This window comes from Microcaecilia unicolor, chromosome 3, assembly GCF_901765095.1.
Source record: "Microcaecilia unicolor chromosome 3, aMicUni1.1, whole genome shotgun sequence".
NCBI lineage: Eukaryota > Metazoa > Chordata > Amphibia > Gymnophiona > Siphonopidae > Microcaecilia > Microcaecilia unicolor.
The window spans coordinates 283,133,155-283,149,248 of NC_044033.1; the positions used below are offsets into that span (position 1 = coordinate 283,133,155).

A 16,094-nucleotide genomic window follows, 5' to 3' on the forward strand; every position below is an offset into this window, starting at 1 on the left:
AGAGCACGAAAGGGCTGTAAATAAGAGGCAATAGCTCCAGGATCGCAAGATGAGTAAAAAAAGCAGAGTGCTGCAACGGGAAAGTGAGCGAATATCAGCGAGACAGACGAAGCGAGGCCCAGCATGCCGCGAATCCCCAAAACCGCAAAGGCCGTCGGAATCGGGATCGACTTCCTCCCACGAGCCTAACCAAATGCTTGGAAGTGATCAGGGCTGAAATCCTAGCCTCAAAGGAGGAGATCCTGGAGCACGTGGATGCCATAAGTGCGGACCTGAGAGAGCTGGGAGGCAGGGTGGAGGCCCTAGAAGAGCGGGCAGATGAGCAGCAGGAGAAAAACAACGAAGTGGACAGGCTTCTGAAAAAAATGGGAGAGCAGGCGGAGGAATTCAAATACAAGCTGGACGATCTCAAGAATCGGGGGCAAAGACAAAACCTCCGGTTCCGAGGAGTCCAGGAAAATGGAGACAGGGAAGATACACCGACGGTGGTGCGAGCCCTGTGCGCACAGCTGATGGGAGCTGAATTCGACTCACAGGATGGGCATTGACAGAGCACACCACGCGCTGGGCAAAATTAGAGAAAACAGGCCACAAGACATTATAGTGCGGTTTACTAACTATGCCTGCAAAGACCAGATCTGGCAAAAAGCCCGACAGACCCCTATGCTGGAGTTCAATGGGGCACGTGTGGCGATCTACCGGGACCTTTCTTTGTTTACGTTGAGCCAGAGGAGAGCCATGAAACCGGTCATTGAGATCCTGACAAAAGAGAAGAGGCCCTACAGATGGGCCTTCCCGTTTGCTCTATGCTTCGAACTTAACGGGGAGCAGCAGCGATGCTGCAATGTGGGGGAAGCGTGGAAAAGACTGCATGAAGTGGGCTTAGCGCCGCCGGCAGCCCCGCCGGTGGAGATAACGCCTTCCACGAAAGCCAGGCTCCAGAGATGGCAATGAGTGGAGAAAGAGGCCAAGACCACGAGATCCAAGACCTGAGAGACTGTTGGTCTGAACTGGTTGGTGAGAGTGCAGGATCTGGGAATAATAGCCCTCCAGGAGGCTATGTACAGTGACTTGGGGGGGGAGAGGAGTTACGAGAGACTAAAATAAGCTGGATGGTGAAGGATGAATAAGTGACTGTAAATGTTTGGGGTGGGGATGTGATTGCGGGGCGGGGGGACCGGGGGGCTATACTCAATTTTGTTGTAGCCAGTGTTGTTGTTATAGGCCCGGATAGTGAGGTTACATTCTTCTTGTTCCCAAGCAGTGCTATATGGCACTGGTTGGTGGTTGGTGGAGAGTGAGTAGGGGGGATAGGGGGAGGGAGATAGTGTGGGGGGGGGGGGAACTTGGGGAGGGTAGGAGTCTTCCATTAAAAGTTTGGTTATATCAGAGGTGAGTAGATGGCGGATCTTATATTTTTTTACTTATAATATAAAGGGTCTAAACTCTCCATATAAAAGGCATGCCTTAATGTGTGAAATGCGTCTGATGAAGCCACACGTGGTTTTCGTACAAGAAACCCATTTTTAAAAAAAATATGAAGGACTGTTATCTTCTAAACAATACCCACAGGTGGCTTGTGCATCGGATGTGAAGGGTGCAAAAAAAAGGGGGGTGGCTATAATGTTCCACAAAGATGTTCAGGTGCAGATATTGTACTCGAGAAGGGACAGAGAGGGGAGATTTATTTTTCTGCATGTTCTGTTGGAGCAGGAAGAATACACCTTGGTTAGTGTTTACGCACCAAACGAGGGGCAGGAACATTTTTTCTTGCGCCTCCTGAGAGAGCTGCAGGCTTTTGCCAGAGGCAAGGTGCTGGTGGCAGGGGACTTTAATTCTACTATGCAACCAGGGCTTGATAGATCGGCTCCACCTGCTTCACAGGACTGTAGAATATCTCGAGGTCTGAAAACTTTGTAGATGAAATGGGTCTGTATGATGTGTGGAGACTGGGACACTCCAGAGGGCGGGATTATACCTATTACTCCCCAGTTCATCTCTCCTACTCCAGATTGGATTATATTTTTCTGGATAAAACAATGTCTGGGGGGGGGGGGGGGGGAGACTCTGGTATAGGTGCAACTACCATTTTAGACCATGCCCCGGCTTGGATTGTCATTCCTTCCCTACGGGAGGAGGTGAGAGACAAACGATAGACATTTAATAACAGTCTGCTACAAGACCCGGAAATTGTGGCCGGTTTTGTACCAGTCTTGAAAGAGTACTTCGAGATTAACCTGGATTCGGGGCCTTCACTGGGGACGGTCTGGGATGCCTTTAAGGCTGTATCGAGAGGGTAATTTATCAAATGTGCAGGTCAGAAAACCAGGGCCCATAAAACAAGATTGCTTCGATGTACGGAAAGGGTTGGAGCTCTGGAGGCCAAATATAAGATATCTGGCTCTGTGGCTGACTATCGTAAACTACAAGAGGTGAGATTGGAGATAGCTTCACTGCACGAGGACAGTTTGAAATTTGTCCACGATAGGGTAAAACAGAACTATTATGAGTGTACTAATAAACCGGGCAGGCTGCTGGCTGCTAAGTTGAGAGAGCTGAGATCAGAGCGGCATATTTTAAAAGTGAGAAATGCTAAGGGGGCTGTGGTCCAAAAGTCCGCACAGATCAGGGACTGTTTCGCCCAATATTCTGAGACCCTATACAAGGAGGATGCTGCTGTACAGACCAGGGAAATAGATGGCTATTTGGAGGTCAGGGACTTACCGACTTTGTCAGAGACCCAGAAAGGGGAACTTGAGGAACCGGTGAGGGTGGATGAGGTCATTAAGGTTATAAAATAATTGCCGGCGGGTAAGGTACCAGGTCTAGATGGGTTTACGAATGAATTCTTTAAGGAAAATGTGGGGCACCTGGCGCGTTATCTGACGATGATTATTAATTCTCTGAGAGAAGGGGTATCACTTCCTAAGACAATGATGGAGGCGTGGGTGGCTGTGATACCAAAACCCGGTAAAGCTAAAACTGAGTGCTCCTCGTATCGACCAATTTCGATACTTAACTCAGATGTTAAAATACTAGCAAAGGTTGGCAAACCGCTTGGGGAAGGTGCTCCCTAGTTTAATTCACCCGTACTAGGTGGGCTTTGTAGCCGGACGTCAGGCCATGGATAACATTTGGAGGACGGTAGATCTTATATACGCAGCTCAGACAAAAGGCAGACCAGTGGTACTGCTGGGATTAGACACAGAAAAGGTGTTTGACCGGGTCCACTGGGGATATTTGGACAAGGTAATACATAGAGCGGGCATTGGTCAGCAATACAGAACCTGGATTCAGGCACTGTACTCCTTGCTGAGAGCCTGCGTTCGAATAAATGGAGGGAATTCTGAGGCATTCACGCTGGGGCAGGGAACACGACAGGGGTGCCCGTTGTCTCCTTTACTGTTCGCCTTGGCGATGGAACCCCTGGCAGAAGTGATTAGAGAAAATGATGATATTATGGGAGTCAGGATGGGAGAACGGGAATATAAAATTGCACTATTTGCAGATGACGTTCTCCTGTCCTTAACAAACCCATTAGTCTCTCTTCCCAACCTAATGAAGGTGATAGAGGAGTATGCACAGGTATCTGGTTACAAACTCAATGCCAGTAAATCCACGAGCCTGGCAGTAGGGGTCCCGCCGAGCTTGATGGACACACTGAAGTCATCCTTCTCTTTTAGGTGGGAGGGGAGCGAATTGAGTTATCTTGGGGTGAGGATTCCTGGCCAATTGTCTGAGCTATTTGCGGTCAGTTACCCGGCACTCAAGCGGGAGGTGCAGAGAGACCTAGACTGATGGCAGTCCATGGGCCTATCCTGGTTCGGGAGGATAGTGGCGATCAAAATGGATATTTTGCCTCGTTTTTTTGTACCTGTTTCAGGTCCTCCTCTTGCAGTTGCCTAGAGCCTTTATCTCGGGTCTGCAAGACATGTTGATCCGTTTTGTATGGAACCAGAGAAGACCGCAGCTCCCTCGGGCCCTTTTATATAAGAACAGAAGCGCAGGAGGGTTGGGGGTGCCCAATCTGCTCTGGTACTATTGCGCAGCGCAGGCAAGGGCGGCGGTAGATTGGTTTAGAAAGGATGACCACAAGCTGTGGGTGGACATTGAGCAAGCCTTAGTGGGTTCCCCGAAGTTAGGACATTTAATGTGGCTGGAGGGTAAGCATAGAGGGAGGGTGGACAGGTTTCCACCTACAGTACAGGCCACCTTCTACTACTGGGACTCCATGTTCCCGGAGAGGCAGCCACCGGTGTCCGGACTGGCCCCGATAGTGGATAATCCCATGTTTGAGCCTGGTATAGGAAATACTATCTTTTGTAGGTGGGCAGACTCAGGATTAGACATGCTTGGACAGCTGCATGTGGGAGAGACCATCGTATCTTTTGAGACGCTGGTGGCCGACTTTGGGCTTCGGTCCGGAGATCAATATGCCTACCTACAACTTCAGCATTTTTTGAAAGGGCAAAAGTATATTAGATGCCTGAGAAGGGATATACATCCGATGGAGGAGGTGTGTGTAGATTCGAGGGGCACGAGAGGAATGATACCTTCTTTGTACTCCTACCTAGTGACATGTTCAAAACTGGCCCTTTTACATAGAACAAGGTGGGAGCAGGAGTTACAGTTTACGCTCTCGGAGACCAGCTGGGTGACTTTGGAAAAGGAGTTGTTGAGATCCTCCCTATCAGTGGCCATGCAAGAGAATGCTATAAAGGTTTTCTATAGATGGTACTTGACACCGGTCAGATTACACCACATGTTTGCTCGGACGTCAAAGCAGTGTTGGCGGAACTGTGGGGGAGAGAGAACTATGGGACACATTTGGTGGTTGTGTCCTAAAGCGCGGGCCTATTGGAGAGGGGTGCGGTCAAGGATTCAGGCGTGGGTGGGTAGGCCTGTGCAGTGGCATCCTTTGATCTTTTTGCTGGGGAAGCGCCCAGAGGGCATCATGTCTGATCAGTGGCTTTTGGTGAGGAACTCCTTACAGGCGGCTAGAGTGCATTTGGCCAGAAACTGGAAAACTTCACAGGTGCCCTCAATGGCGGGGTGGCTCACTAAAGTGCGCTATATCTGTGAGATGGAGAGATTGACTGCTGTGAAAAGGAAAATCCTGCCTAAATGGAAAGGGTGTGGGAACCCTTTTTAACAAAATGCTCTGGATAATACCTGTATTTAATGTCATGGGAAGGGAAGACGGGGGGAGGGAGGGAGGGGGGAAGTTTGGACTTACATAACAAAAAAAGTGACAAAAAATGTTGAAGTATAATAGGTAACTATTTTAGCATTCGTCTAGGTTGGAGTGATTTGTAGTTAGTTACTCACTGTCAGATCTATAGGGTATGAAGAATGTTGTGCTGTACTGAACTGAGTACGTGCTGTATTGTTTACTAACTGCTTAATAAAGACTTCCATAAATCAAAAGAAAAAAAAAGAGTCTTGCCCAAAATCACAAGGAGCAGCAGTGGGATTTGAACCACCTACTTCTGGATGTCAAGACCAGTGCTCTAACCACTAGGCCACTCCTCAACTATTTACCAGTGTCAACTCATTTACTACACCTTCAAAACCAGAAGTGCATGCAAAAGAGGAACTTCCCTCAGCAAACCAACTAGCTACATATTTCCAAGACAAGGTGAATAAGCTTAGAATTGGTCTGCCCTCTACCACCGACAAAGATTTTGACTCACTAACGTCCCTTTCTCCCAAAGAAGGTACCTCTGAAAACAGAACCTGGAAGGAATTTGACAACACACAATGGTCTGCCTTTACCAAACTATTCTCAAGGTATGCTTCCTCGTGTTGTATATATGTGTAAACATGCCTTTCTTTCCACATCCCCTCCAACACCCCTGGTTCCCCCTTCCATATATTTTATATAGTCACCCTAGTATGTAGTACCAAAAATACAGAATTGTATAGCCATTTTCAACCAAATTGGTCAGAATCTAAACCTGAAGTAATGTCCAAAACATTCTCTCCCAGTCTTTCTCTTCATAGTCTGTACCTAGCTCTTATTCCCAATGAACAATCTATTTGATGGGTTGTGCCCCCTAATTGAACACTGCAGCATAAAGCCTAGAGATCACTTCTCTACCACTTCCCAGACTGAGTGCTTTATCTAGGGGCTGTACCTCTTCTTTTAAATGACCTACTGCTTGTCTTTGTAGTAAGTCCCTCGTTTGAAGTGCCTCCAACTGTGACAACCCATATTCTTCTACCAACGTATCAAAATCTACCACCTGACCATCCTCCACTAGCTGACCCAAAGTAGCCAGCTCCTTTCCTGCCCAAATTTTATATTGGTTTTCCTGACCTGGAGGAATGCATTAGAGTACTGTCTTTTCGAGAATGATTAAGAGGGGTAAACGTTTATTGGAAAATGTTTAAAAATTGAAGTCCTTAATGGAAGAAAAAAAACTAAACATTTTCTGATATTAGAAAATACATACAAAAAATGTTTTTGAAAGACGATGTACCAAAAACATCATAGACGTTCGGAGATAAATGGTTCCGCCAATTGAAACTATCTTCTTAAGCCTTTTTCCTGATTTATGGACATCATTCTTTTAATGGGTTAATTGATTTCTAAGTTTGCAAGTTTGAAACAGTATTTGCAGGCATGTACCTAAATACTAAAGCAGATACATTTTAGTGTTTCATGCCACACAACACAATACTTTTTCAATTTCATATCCTGTTCTTTGTTCTTGTGTACTGGATGGCTTGAGAGTACATAATATTTGAAAATAGGGATCATTTCTATTCTAAATGCAGTGTCGGGACTTCCAGTGGGAGTGGTTATGATATTTAGGGCATCTGTGTTTGGTTACAGTGTTTGGAAGGGCAGTCTCATCTTGTTTGCAAATAAGTTTGAGGTGTTGCTGAGATACTGCATGAATTCCATTTTAGCATGATAACATTCTGCTTTTTATTTATTTTTGTCTACCATATTAGGAATCATGGGATGCACAGCACATACCAGCCCTGTTCTCAGCTTTCTGCGGTCTTTTAGTTGCTCTTTCTTATCACCTGAGCCGACAAAGCAGTGACCCATCCATTCCAATGTGAGTATGACTTTTCAAAATTACCAGAGGAAATTTTCAAAGCCATTTCCACAGGTAAAAATATTTTACCTACATAGGTCAGCTGTCTGAGAGAGGAGGCGTTTCCATAGGTGTGTTTAAGTCAGATGAGGAAAAGTGCATATATAAATTGCATTTTCAAATCAACACATGTCCATTTCCAGCAAAAGTCTACCCACATAATGAGCAGATACAATTGTCCACTTATACATTTTACCCAGTTGAAAGTCTTCTTGTATATTTCATTTAAAAATCAGTAAAAAGTCTGTGGGTGAAAAGTATATGAGGACTTTATGCATTTGCACGCATAGGTTATAGCATAGGCGGTCGGTGGCCCAACTGTTTGTGGAGGTTAAAGGGGGCGGGGCTAGGGGGTGGAGCCAGGGGTGGAGCTTAAATCCATAATTGTCTGATAACACACAGAAAAAATAAATACATAAAAATAAAAGTCACAATTAATACCTTTTATTAAATTTAGATATTAGATATGTATCATATGTCAAAGAATAAAGTGGTTGCTCAAAGCATATACTAACCACAATCGCTCAACTGTAAAACACTATGCACAAATTTGTGCAAAAACACACTCAGAACCTTACTGTACCATAACACTAGGCAGACCCTAATACACCAATATACCACCCATACGGAAAATGCAGACCGTCAACAATATGAAACAAAGGATCATAATATCACAATTCTCATGTAGAGCCACAAAACACCCTTTTAGGGTGGATAGTGTTCACAATGAGCTCCTTTTATTAACGACTATATGTAGATCCTTCAAGAGGTAGTGTGTCGTGATTTAGGCTCTAAAACCCTTTCTGATGTTTTGGTGCCACCTCAGTAAGGCCAATACACAATCTCTCCACTGCAAAACACTATACACAAACTTGTGCAAAAACACACTCATAACCTTAGCAAACCATAACAGCACTAATTCCAAGGACAGGACGAGCTACAACCTTATGCGTGGAAAGGCAGCACTGTAATTACACCGGGCTCTAAAACCTAGTGAAACAAAAAAAAAACAAAAAGGGCTGTAAATACTACACACTAGTAGAATACTGCACCTTGATTACACATGAAAAACACACGACACAACAGATATGAAGGCAAAACTGGAAAGTTACCTCAAGAAGTCAGACTCAGCATGCAGCAATACTAGAAAAATTGAAACTTACATGCAAAATATCACAGATGCACATTTCCAAAAGCTGACATATTCCAGTTAATAAATTCTGAATAAAATACTTTTTTTTACCTTTGTTGTCTGATCATTTAGTTTTTCTATTCACTTTGGTCCCAGTGTCTTCTTTCCATTTGATATTTTTTCTCTCACCATGTCCACCATCCTCCTGTGTCCTTATGCGTCCTTGTGAGTCTTTATGCGTCCTGTCTACCATCTGTAGCCCTGACCCTATCCTTTCTCCAGTTTCAGCATCTGCCTTCAAAGTGTTCCGATCCAGCCCTTAAATTCAGCAATTTTCCCTCCATCCATATCCAGTATTTCTCCCCTCCCCTCCATCCATGTGCATGTACTTCCTTTGTCTTTCCTACCCTTCATCCTTGTCCAACATTTCTCCTCTGTTCCCTGCCCTCCACTCCATCCATGTCCAGATTTCTCCTCTCTTCCCTCTCCTCCATCCATCCATCCATGTCTAGCACCTTCCCTCTTTCTCTCCTACCCTTCCATCCAGTGTCATCCCTCTTTCTCTCTCCATCCTTCTACCCATTACCTTCTCCCAATCCTTCCGTCTGTTGTCTCCCTCTATATCTCCTTCCTTCTAAAAACAGTTCTCTCTCTTGACCCTTTTCCATTCAGCATGTCCTCTCTATCCCCATCCTTCCAGTGTCTTTCCTCTTTCCCTCCCTACCCTTACGTCCCTCTTTCTGCCCCCTCCTTCCAGCTTTTCCCTCTTTCTCCCTCCTTTCATTCAGCATTTCTCCGTCTGACAGCTGGGGTCTCCCCCAGCAGCTTCTCTCTCCTGCCCACGTCCCCTCTTTCTCCCCTAATCTCTCTCTCTCTGTACCCCTCTTCCATCCAGCATCTTCTCTTTGGCTCTCCCCTGCTCTTTTCCATGGCCCCTCTTTCTCTCCCCATCTCTCTCTGGCTTTCCCCTGCTCTCTTCCATTTCCATGGCTTTCCCCTGCTCTCTTCCATGTCCCCTGTTTTCTCTCCCCATCTCTCTCTGACTCTCCCCTGCTCTCTTCCATGTCCCCTCTTTCTCTCCTCATCTCTCTCTGGCTCTCCCCTGCACTTTTCCACTTTCTCTGTCTCTCCTCCAGCGTCCTCATGCATCTCTCCTCTCCCTCATGCATCCCACTTTTCTTTTCCCTCCCCTTCTTGCTTCCATCACTCTTACTCCTTTCTCCACCCCCCCCCTTTTCCCATTCCCATGCCCTGCCATTGCTTTCCTTCCTCCCTCTTCTCCTTAGATGTGGCATCTCACATCCTCCTCTCTCCACCCCCCTTTCCCTTTGGTCGGTCTGTCTGGCATCGCTTCCCCTCCCCTCCCCAGACTAGTGCGGTACCATATTGCTCTCCCCCTCCGCTCCTGTCACGTCGTCTTTCAACGAGGCTTCCTGTTCCCGTAGCAGCAGCGTCAGCATCAGCAATGATGTAAGCGCCGTTGCTTTCAGCCTGCCCCGGAAGCACTCTCTGAACAGCTTCCCGCGTAGGAGGGACGCTGTCCAGAGAAGGCTTCCGGGGCAGGCTGAAAGCAGCGGCGCTTACATCATTGCTGATGCTGACGCTGCTGCTGCTACGGAAACAGGAAGCCTCGTTGAAAGACGACGTGACAGGAGCGGAGGGGGAGAGCGGCACCGTACTAGTCGGGGGGAAGAGGGGGGGGGTAAAGATCGGGACCGTCGCGCACCAGTCGGGGGTGGGGTGGGGTGGGAGCCGGGAGGGATGTTCACGAGCTGCACCCGCCCCGCCCTTGCTGCACTTCTGGCTGGGGAGGCTTAGCCTCCCCAAGCCTCTTATACTGGGCGCCTATGGGTTATAGAATAGTGGCAGTTATGCACATAAGTTAATCGCCTAATTAGGCATGAATTGGCCAAACAGCTAGTAATTGGTGATTATTGGAGTTAATTGGCAATAATTTGGAGTTGCATGCATAACTGCACTATCTATAGTGTTATTATCTAAATTATGTAGTGCATAACTGCAAGAGGCATGTGGATGTGGGAGGGGCATTAGTGGAACAGGAGTATGCCAAGCACTTACATACTTACCCCTGGATTCTATAAAGGTCGCTCAAATTTGTACAACGAAATTTGAGTGCAATTCTGAGATGCATGCACAACTTAATAGATTAATAAGCCATTAACAGTTAATAATTAGATGCTAGCAATTAATTATTGATAATTGGCAACAATCAAGATTTGCATGTGCATCTGTGTGCGCACTATTCTATAACACTGTGCAGCCAAATCCTACAGCTTGCAAAACAAAAGGTGGTGTGGTCATGGGAGGAGCATGGGTCAGGGATGTTCTGAAAAGTGGTGAGCAGTGTTATGGAATTCTAGGGATACACTCTCAACTTGTGCACCAGGATTTACACCAAGTTTCAATTGGCGTAAGTCCTCGTGCCTAAAGTTGGTTGCAGGAATTGCTGCGATTTCTGTTCTGCTTTTAACTTGTGATTCAAAGCAGATCACAGAACACAGAGATATCCCAACCAGGTAGAATTACATTAAAATCAATAAGTCTAAGGGTCACGTGATGCGCGGCTAGAGAGCGGGTGTCGTCGCGCTGAGCTCCTGCCTCTTCCGCGCCGTTTTTACAATTAAAACCTTTACCCTCGCCGCTCTACACAGCGGTAAAATACACCGCCGGCGATCTAAAAGACCGGGGCTTCGCTGAGGAGTGTAGCGGAGTCGTAGTTGAGCGCGATGACCGCGAAACCGGTGAAGAAAGACGGCACGCGAACCCGCACAGCAGAGGCAAAGATGGCGGACAGAGAAGAAGACGGCCCGAAGTCAGTCAGCTCTGCGTGGGCGGCGGAGGTGGCGGCGGAAGTCTCTGCCATGCTGGGATCGTCGGTAGATATAAAACTCCAAAAGATAGCAGAACAATTAGGAGGTATCGATACTAAGCTGGAGACCATACAATCAGAGTTTTCCCACTACAAACAGCGGCTCTCCGATGTAGAGGACCAGGTACAACAACAGGAGAAAACGCAAACTGACTTGAAAAGCAAGGTGGACAAGCTGGAGAGTAAGCTGGAAGACCTGGAGAACAGAGCTCGCAGGAGTAACATCCGAATGGAAGGCCTGCCTGAAACGATTAAAGATTTGGAGTTGAAAGATTTCTTGGAGACCTGGCTACCAAAAACTCTGCAATTACAATCGCTAGCGGGGCCCTTAAGAGTGGAACGTGCTCATCGGCTGGGACCTGGAAACCCGAAAGATCCGCGCCCCCGAATTGTTATTTTCAAAGTCCTCAATTTTGCTCATAAGCAGGAGATTTTTAGAGCCTTTCGGAGGGCAGGAGTTGTACAATATGATAATCACACTGTGCGCTGTTTCCAGGACTTCTCGGCGGGTGTATCCACGCAACGGAGAGCATTTCGTGAGGTGTGTCAACAGCTATTTGCCAAAAAAATTCAATTTGCTTTGCTCTACCCGGCCCGTTTAAAGATCTGGCACAAAGGGAAACAGATCATATTCACCTCGGCAGCAGAGGCCATGCAGTTTGTGAAGAGGGACCTGGTAGCTGAAGAGCCAGCGTGAAGGAGCACGGGTAGAGACTTTGCAGATACATTGCAACTAGTGCTTCTTGGAGACAATAGTGGAGCTTACAGATCAGGAGGACGTGGACGAAGTCTGAAAATTGATAGCTCAGAGAGCGGTAGCTGGCCCAGGAACCGGAAGTTGCTGAAATGGTCTAACTATACCTGTTACCACTGTTTAAATTGTTGATTGTTTGTTTGATTGGGACCAAGGGCTGAAATGTGGTAAATGTTTAGTTATTGAGTTTACTGGGGGAGGAAGTAGATTATTATGATAATGGTCTCTGGGGATTTTGTAATATAAATATGGATCAATTAGGTGTGATAGGAGTATAAGGAAGTAAGAGCTAAGATGTAAAGGTGGTTCTTGATAAGAGGGTAATACTTGGGGAGGGAATGGAGGGGGGCGGGAGTGGGGGGAGCTCGCGTGATCCTAGACCACGGTAAAACTGTGGAGTGGTTCTAGGGAGGGGAAGGGGGATAGGGAAGGGTAGGAGGTCTATGACAAGAGTGTATTCGCCGGGCCAGAGTTATGGGGGATTGAAGAGGGAAGCCCCATGGGCTGGGGGGATTCTCTCGTTTTGTTCACAAATATAACTTTTTATGTGTTAATATTTGACTTTTGGTACACTGGGGTCACTTAAAATTGTCTCTTGGAACGTTGGGGGAGTTTCATCCCCCATAAAGAGGACGAAAGTGATCCAGGCGCTGAAGCGGCAGAAAGTAGATATTGCCCTGCTGCAGGAGACGCATCTATCATCAAAGGAACATATAAAGTTTAAGACAGGCTGGGTAGGTTCATTGTTAGAGGCCCCAGCAGTGGGAAGGAAGGCTGGGGTGTTAATTCTCTTCAGGAAAGGTTTACAAATCAAGACTATATCTACAATAAAGAGTTCGGAGGGGCGATATATTGTGGCCTCAATGGAAGTTGAGGGTCAAAATCTGGTGCTCTGTAATGTGTATGCCCCAAATGTGTTTGACAAAAACATTTTTCAGGGGTTAATTACTCAGTTAACTAAGTTTAAAGGGGGGAACTTTATAGTGGGAGGCGATTTCAACCTAGTGGTTGATCCCCTGCTTAATAGATCTGGTTCTGGTGCTGGGAGTTCGGGAGGGGGTGCCCGGGCCTTGACTCTGCTTTGTGAAGCACTAGACTTAGTGGATGCGTGGCGTGTCTTACATCCGTCAGACAAAGATTTCACCCATCTCTCCAGAGCTCATACGTCATAGTCTCGAATTGATTATTTATTTGTCTCGAGCTCTCTTTTTTCACAGATAGCACAGGCGGAGATTGGTCCTTATGCAGTCTCGGACCATGCTTTGATCTGGCTGAGATGGGTGGGGCCCATAAAGGGGGGTGGTATGCGTCTCTGGAGATATCCCTTAGAATTGGTGGGGGATCAGAAATTTCAGGCATTTTTAACGGAGAGGATGGCGGATTATGCATTTCACAATGATAGACATAGGCAGCAGCCGCTCTTATTTTGGGAAGCACAAAAAGCTGTATTGCGGGGGGACATTATTTCCTACTGTGCTCGAGCTAGGAAGATTCGGGACAAGGCGATTTTGCGTTTAGACTTGCAGATTCGCAACTATAGCAGGCAATATGGCCAACATGCTACTGAGGAGAATAGGACACTACTCTTGGGCGCACAAAAAGAACTGAATGAACTACTACACCAGAGGGCAGTAAAGACCCAATTTTATTATAAATATAAATTATTTCAGCATGGTAATAAGGCCGGGAAGTTGCTGGCAAATATGGTGCGGGGCAGGAGTGGAGTTTCTAGAGTTCTACAGTTGAAGGCCTTACACGGGCAGATGCTGAGAACAGATCAGGAAATAGCGGACTGTTTTGGCCAGTTTTATGAGGCTCTTTATGCTAAGCCGGAAGATGAGGGGCTGAGCGCAGAAATGTTTTTAGATTCTGTAGAGTTACCTAAACTGTCTCCCCGGCAGGTGCAAAGGCTGAATAGTCCAATTGGGGAAGGCGATCTTATGCTAGCATTGCAACAAAGTGCATCTCATAAAACGCCGGGTCCAGATGGCTATCGAATGGAATTTTACAAGCAATTTTATGAAAACATTAAAGACCCGCTTCTGGCACTGTTTAATTTTATGGTGGAGGAGAGGATTATTCTGGATACGATGAAAGAAGCCCAGATTGTAGTTATCCCGAAGGCCGGTAAGAACGTAACAGACCCTGGATCGTATAGGCCAATTTCTCTTCTCAATGCGGATGTCAAGTTGTACGCTAAAATATTGGCAAATACGTTGGCCAGGGTGCTTCCAGATCTGGTAGAGGAGGCTCAAGTAGGATTCGTGACAGGGAGAACAGCGGTTCGGAATATCAGTGCCATATTGGCCTCCCTGGAGACAGTGAAATATCAATGTTTGGCTTCTCTGTTAATCAGCTTTGATGCAGAGAAAGCTTTTGACATGGTGAGGTGGCCCTTCTTGTTTGAGAAGTTGAAGCAATATGGTATTCAGGGGTCCTTTTTAGATGCCATTAGGGTGCTCTATTTGGAGCCTTCAGCTTATGTCTGGGTAAATGGGGTGCGCTCCCGTTCATTTAATATCTTTCGAGGTACACGGCAAGGTTGCCCGCTTTCTCCCTTATTATTTGTCCTGTCCCTAGATCCCCTGGTTAGAGCAATACAATCCCATCCAGAGATAAAGGGGGTACCGATAGGACTCTCGCAATTTTTATTGTCTGCCTTTGCGGATGACCTGCTGGTACACCTGACACAGCCCCTAAAGTCACTCCTGGCTCTGTTAGAACTTTTTCAAGAATTTGGTGACTATGCAGGATTTAAGCTTAATTATACAAAATCTTTGGCATTGGCCTCTCAAGAGGAGCAGAAAAGGGAATGGGGACGGACCTTTCCTCTTAAATGGGCACAGGAATCATTTTGCTATTTGGGAATTTGGTTGTCCATGAATTCATTAGATATATATTGCCTAAATGTCAACAGACTGATAGGTGCAACGGAGGTGCGCTTGAATAGCTGGGTGACTCTGCCCCTCACATTATATGGCCGCATTCAGTTGTTTCGGATGGTAGAGTTCCCCAGATGGCTGTATTGTTTGAGATTACTGCCCGTCCTCATACGTCAACGAGACCTTAAATTACTATATCGTTTGTTTAGACGGTACTGCTGGGGACGGAAAAAGGCTAAGTTGCCATTACCCTTGTTGATGGGTCACTGGAAAGAGGGGGGGCTAGGGTTACCAGATTTGAGACGTTATAATAGGGCATGTTTACTGAGGTATTTTGGGGATTGGTTTTTTGACCGAGAAGATTACACGCCTAAAGAAATAGAAGGACAGTTCTTTGCCCCTTGTCATTTCTACTTTCTATTACAGGCACCTAGAGCTTTCGTTCCAGAGCATTTGAGGAATAGCTTGTTGCTGGCATCTTTGCGAACCATTTGGAAAGATCTGATGGGCATTTGGGGTTTGCAGACAGAAACGTCGGACATGTTGCCAATTGGTGGGAATTTATGTTTCATGCCTGGGATAGATAATAGGACATTTCGAACTTGGGGGCAGTTGGGCATTAGTCGTTTGGAACATCTTTTGAATGAGCAGGGGACGTTGTTAAGCTTGGGAGCTTTGGGTATCGGTTATGATATGAACAATATATTTGCCTATAGTCAGGTAGCACATTATGTGAGGTCCTTAGATCCGGAGGCTTTAAGATCCAGGCATTGTCACAAGGTGAGACAGTTTTTGGAAGGAGGGGGAACTGCTCGGCTTTCGGTCTCAAGGTTGTACCAGCTGTTGGGGAAACTGCCACTTATGAAGGATAGAGAGTTGATAAGAATGCGTTGGGCTCGAGATTTAGCAAGACCAGGACTGTCCTTAGACTTTGATAAAATGACATCTCGGATACCGGAAATGACAGGCAATGCGGGTCTCCGTGAATGCCAGTACCGAATTCTTCACAGAGCATACCTTACAAAAACTCAGCTTTTTAAGATGGGAGGAGTAGAAAATCCTTTGTGTGAGAAGTGTGGGAGGCTACCAGGATCTTTAATCCATTGTTTGTGGGAGTGTTACCAGGTACAGCATTTTTGGAAGGCGGTCTTGCATTATTTGTCTTTGTTGCTAGGTTCAAAAATTGTATGTTCACCGGTAGGAATACTGCTGGACAAGTATGAGATCTTTGCCTTGCAGGGTACATCTGGGAAGCATTTGGTTCGTAAAGCCTGCTTGGTTGGTAAGCGACTGCTTCTCAGTCAGTGGGTGGGTAGTTCTCTCCCGG

General features: G+C 46.4%; 1 protein-coding gene across 1 annotated transcript in view; it reads left to right on the top strand.

Moving 5' to 3' along the window:
- PCNX2 (pecanex 2) overlaps positions 1-16,094 on the top strand; it is a 1,017,260-nt gene that overhangs the window by 524,033 nt on the left and 477,133 nt on the right. The window contains exon 16 of the mRNA XM_030194986.1: positions 6,961-7,070. Within this exon, the coding sequence (XP_030050846.1) occupies positions 6,961-7,070 (110 nt within the window). The remainder of the gene's footprint in view (positions 1-6,960; positions 7,071-16,094) is intronic.